Here is a 4712-nt window from a genome sequence, read left to right as displayed (position 1 = left end):
AGAGAGGCAGACCGGTCGAAAAACGTAACGACGTTCCCGTGCTCTAGCCGGGAGTTCGCGGGCCAGGCCCAGGTCCAAGACAACTATAGAAGGATATGAATACCGCTGTCGACCATGAAGGACATCACCTGGAGCGAGGCCTGTAGCACAGTCCCTCCGTCCAAGTCGTCAGCTGTAAAGCTGTCCACGACGCCCCGGGCTGGTTTACGACGGTGGGTAGCAGCAGTTGAAGAGGTCACAGTGCTCCTTTGGGAGGCAACCGTGCCCTTAGGAGAGGAGCTGGCCCGCTGGCCCTCCCGACTACGATGTCGATGTTTTCGTAAACGAGGCATTACGAATACAGGAGCTCAAGTCTAGGAAGCATACCGTAATCTGGCCAATATTTGCCATCACTATGAGTGAGAAAATTGACCGAAGTAGTCGTCAGAAGTTGTGGGGGAAACATACCAGTAGTCCCATTGACACTGGCAACACCAGGCACCCCAAGTATGGAAGCTCTCGCTGTGTTATATAACACTACATAAACGATGAACACGGTGTGGCATGTGAGCGGAGGTTCCTGTAAGAGCAGTATGATGATGAGATGAGCAACCCAGCATCATGACGTACACTCCTCCTGCAACAGCATACCCTGTCACTGACAACACAATACTCACACCGAGATCGAGAGATCTACTCATAGGAAAACACTACCTCCCAACTAAGGGATTTAGAGGGATTACTACGACACTCATAGTCGGGTCTGGCCTGATCCGAAGGGAGTCACAGGTTTGGAGCCTGTCTGCGGTAGCCTCGCCTGAGCCTGCACTCATTGCATTCACTCTCACTTCCCTCCTTCCTTGCCCTAGAGACGGGACCCTTTGGGTAGCTACGACTACCGAGTATTTAATACCGTACCCGAACGAGGTGACACACACGAGAAGGAAGAGGGCCTATTTAGGATGCTCCTCTGGTGCCGTGCTCACAGGCCCTGGTAGCCTGAACATTTAGTGAGGCCACCTTTATTACACTAGAGCCTATGAACCGCCGTGGCGAAACTCACTGTGGCCAATGATGCATACCAAGGATTCCGTTATAGTTATGCATAGCCATAACCTGTCGGCGTGGACCGTCCTGGACTCAACGCCTACCATCTTTGCGATACAGAACCTCGGATGGATAGCGATAAGCCCTCAAAAACCACACACTGCCCACTCCCAGTAGCCAGACAGAATATTGCAGAAGCTACGACATGAAGTGGACCATCACCGCATCGTGAGAGTAAGAACCCTCTGATAGCCGCAAAACTTTGGATCTATCTCCTGATGGGATATGATGAAGGAGGTTTTCGTGCTGGGGGACACCAATCTTGTCAGGAAAATCCCGAGCCCCAGAATTGAACCCGGGATCTAGTTAGATCGACGCAGGCGTACGAGGTCTTCTCGTCACGAATGCCTAGTTGATTAATGCGAATAATTTGACCCAATTACAGCCAACTGCGATCACACTCCTGCAACCACGCTCCGAGGCGACACCTCGGCCTCCGAGCAACGTTCAGCAGTCCCAAAGGGCCCATGAATTGGTGACCAAACTCTACATTAGATTGTATGCTAACAAGCGTTGAAACAGTAGCAGTCAATGTAACCACCCTCAAAGGTCCTCATAGGAAGCGGCTTGTCGTCCAGTCGGTGTGCCCCTATAAACCAACAAGAAGCCTTTCAAACATCATCCTAGTAGCAGCCTTACGCATTGGGAGCAGCGGCCGCCCCCCCGGGTGCTTGTGAGCCCTTCGCCGCAGCAGCCTGCAGAGCTCCGAAGAGTCTATTGAAGGCTGAGGAGGTTCCAGCACCTGCAGCACCTGGATAAGGAGAACACCAGCAATCAATAGAGAGATAAGTCTAGTCAGTTACCTTGACTGGCTCCACCACTGCCTTCCGAATCACCACCAGCACCCGACGTCTTGGCAGGCACCGCCGCAGGCACTGATGTTGTTAACTCCACTATTTTAATCTGATATGAAGTAACCGACAGTATCACTACGCACTACAGAAATGACAGAGCTGATCATACGACAACATAATAGGTTCCATTAGACAAGCGTGAGTGTTACCTCAGCTAACACACTCTCCAGTTGGGTCGGTGAGAGGTCCCCTAGCATAACCTCGGCTCCGTGCTGAAAGCCCATCATCACACGAGAGGACATTGATGACTTACCTCAGCAACAGCCTTGGCTAAGTCAACTACAAGATCCTTCGCCCGCTTGTAGTCAGCCTCTAGACCATTGGTAGTGACCAGAACGTGGAGTCGAGCTGAGCCTTGCAGAGCCTACAGAGAAAGATAGATACTCGATCTCAAGGCCGGCCACCAATACTCACCGCGCTCTGATTGCCAGCTAGGCTGAGCTTAGTCCCCGGACACTGGGAATGGACATGCTCAAAGTGAGCATTCCTATCACCACACAGATTGTTACGCAACTCATGCCAGCCCATGAGCTGAGCAGGCAGCTCCACGCGGCACTTGTAACTGATGAGAGTACAACTGCCGACAGCCTGCTGAAATACGTCCATCTACAGTGCTGGTCCCTGCGCGGTTTTCTGCGACGCTCCCAATGGCTTCTTCAATAGACGATCCACCAAATCGGTCTTCCGTCCGGTTACCTGAAGTAGCAACCTAGCCCTAGCAGCACCCTTCCATCAACCCTACTGGCAGGCCCTGGGCACGGAGCTTCTCCCGGAGCTGTGCTACTGACATCGCCATGTATTCTTCGCGTTGATTCTGGGGCTGAGCAATAGGACCAATAGGAAGTGGCACCAGGGATATGCAACATAAGGCGTCAATCGTGAAGGTCCACTCGGTAGAAACGTTGTGCAAGCTCTGAGTCCCGACTACGTTACGCCTAGTGATTCAAGACGGTATACTAGACCGATACGACTCCTATTATATCTTATAGAGAGTATCGGCAGGAGCCAGTGGGAGGACCAAATGCTAATTGTCAGAGCAACCAGCCTTACCGCATGATCCGAAGCATCATCCACTATGACCGCGTCTTGACCCATCTCCCCCTTGATCGTCGTTGGCCTAGGTTCTGTAGGACTAGGCGAGGGAACAGCAACGGGAGCCGCTATAGGGACTCTGAGAGTCAACAGAAATGAACCACTATCATACAGAGACGCGATTACCTCTGTGGTGGTTCTCCTTCATCACCATACTGAGCTCTGACCTCCCCACCAGCCGGACCACCAGCATGCCCTGCTGCCGCTGCAGCTGCTGCTGTATGCAACAACACGTCATCAGGTAGCAGCCATTCCACAGCAAAGCCGATGTATCTGCTCGGATAGCCCTGGTGGAAGAGCAATCATGGTGGATCAGCCCTACGGAGGCTCCATTTCGGGCACACGGTCAGGTGAGAGGCGTTCAAGCAGATGGTCCCCGGGTCGATCCCCGCTCTTGACACTTTGCTGTTTGACGCTAGACTTCAATGCAGTGACGTCACCGGTGTTAGTCCCTATAAACCCAAGCACATCCCGTCTCGTTCACCCCAGCACCAGCACCTCTCCTACCTAGCCGCCCGGTCTCGCGTATCTCCTTGTTGATGAGGTGTACAGACACATTACGTGGAAACAAGTTGAGAGCTGTGAGCTCGTCATCTCCAACAGTATGAACCATAGCCCACGGGTAACGTAGATATCTGAATTAGCAGCAGCAGCATCATCAGCATTCCATCATCGTTGCCATTACAGTAGTAGACGATGATCCCTCGCTGCGCACTGCACTGACCCAACAAATGTTCTAAGAATCTAGCACACGAAGAAGTAAACATGTCTGAGCATAGAGCCAGCCGATCCTGACCGACCTCAACACACATATCCTTATCAACCTTATCAGGCAACTCTTCCATCGCTTCAAGGAGGCTAGCTACCTCCTCAGCCCCCTTCCTCGACAGACGACACCTCTGCCCGACATCCATCCAAAATCGATCATCTGACATCACCATCCTGAGCCTTATTGCCGACTCGCAGGACTACCTTCAATGGGCTGGCCCTCCGGTGCTGTTGCCCGTATCCTCCCAATGAGCCCGATGGGTTCTAGCTGCCACGGTTCAAACCAGTACCTAGAGGATTCCATGTCCAAGCAACGGTGATGCTGATGGTGAGAACCTACACCCCACTGACAGCAGGTGGCTGAGCCGGCCACAGTGCGAAGAGCTGGAACAGAGATGAGTACACCGAATGACGAACTGCTGGAGAATCTGAGGTTCAAGACGATAAGATGCGGAACAGGTCATCAAGCGAGCATCCTACTGATAATCCGTTTTCTCTCCTCCATCTTATCATCAAACTCCCCTGGTTGTTCCCTCTCCTTGATCGCCACTGATGCCTCTATCTTCCGGGTTGATGGTATCAATATGCGTGTGAGATTCGAGTCCGTCTACACCATGAACAAGCAGACGATAATGCAGCACTCCCCATTCTACTACTGCCATTACCTTCGCCTCTATGCCCTGTGCATGCAGCCAGTGTTGTAAAGCATTAACCTCTTTATCACGATTGTCACCAAGCGTAATCTCCAAGCCTTGGATACCACCCCCAGGCAACTGAGCATGCAGCAACCACTGAGACCTATACCACTCCCCCTCCTACTCCTTACTGCTCTAGCTCCTCCATCATCAGCTCCTCCCGAGTATCGATCCATATCCTCACGCTTACCCATGCCACTCTGGTACTTAGAGGAGC

The 4712-nt window shown here is 52.3% G+C and overlaps 1 protein-coding gene across 1 annotated transcript in view; it reads right to left on the bottom strand.

The window, feature by feature from the left end:
- Nucleotides 1-1629: 1629 nt before the first annotated feature.
- Nucleotides 1630-4712, bottom strand: part of Pmar_PMAR013481 (hypothetical protein) — a gene marked incomplete at both ends in the record, with an annotated part of 9268 nt that continues 6185 nt past the window's right edge. Inside the window, 18 exons of the mRNA XM_002777394.1 lie at nucleotides 1630-1675; nucleotides 1726-1837; nucleotides 1890-1989; nucleotides 2090-2152; nucleotides 2194-2304; nucleotides 2355-2502; nucleotides 2551-2636; nucleotides 2683-2760; nucleotides 2991-3111; nucleotides 3159-3305; nucleotides 3355-3484; nucleotides 3540-3667; nucleotides 3718-3776; nucleotides 3833-3960; nucleotides 4005-4090; nucleotides 4141-4228; nucleotides 4281-4407; nucleotides 4466-4598. Of these exons, the coding sequence (XP_002777440.1) occupies nucleotides 1630-1675; nucleotides 1726-1837; nucleotides 1890-1989; nucleotides 2090-2152; nucleotides 2194-2304; nucleotides 2355-2502; nucleotides 2551-2636; nucleotides 2683-2760; nucleotides 2991-3111; nucleotides 3159-3305; nucleotides 3355-3484; nucleotides 3540-3667; nucleotides 3718-3776; nucleotides 3833-3960; nucleotides 4005-4090; nucleotides 4141-4228; nucleotides 4281-4407; nucleotides 4466-4598 (1891 nt within the window). The remainder of the gene's footprint in view (nucleotides 1676-1725; nucleotides 1838-1889; nucleotides 1990-2089; nucleotides 2153-2193; nucleotides 2305-2354; nucleotides 2503-2550; nucleotides 2637-2682; nucleotides 2761-2990; nucleotides 3112-3158; nucleotides 3306-3354; nucleotides 3485-3539; nucleotides 3668-3717; nucleotides 3777-3832; nucleotides 3961-4004; nucleotides 4091-4140; nucleotides 4229-4280; nucleotides 4408-4465; nucleotides 4599-4712) is intronic.

The sequence above is a fragment of the Perkinsus marinus genome (genome assembly GCF_000006405.1).
Source record: "Perkinsus marinus ATCC 50983 genomic scaffold scf_1104296951948, whole genome shotgun sequence".
In the NCBI taxonomy this organism is placed as follows: Eukaryota; Perkinsozoa; order Perkinsida; family Perkinsidae; genus Perkinsus; species Perkinsus marinus.
Note: the sequence above shows the minus strand (reverse complement) of the source record. Positions and strands in the feature narration are given on the sequence as shown.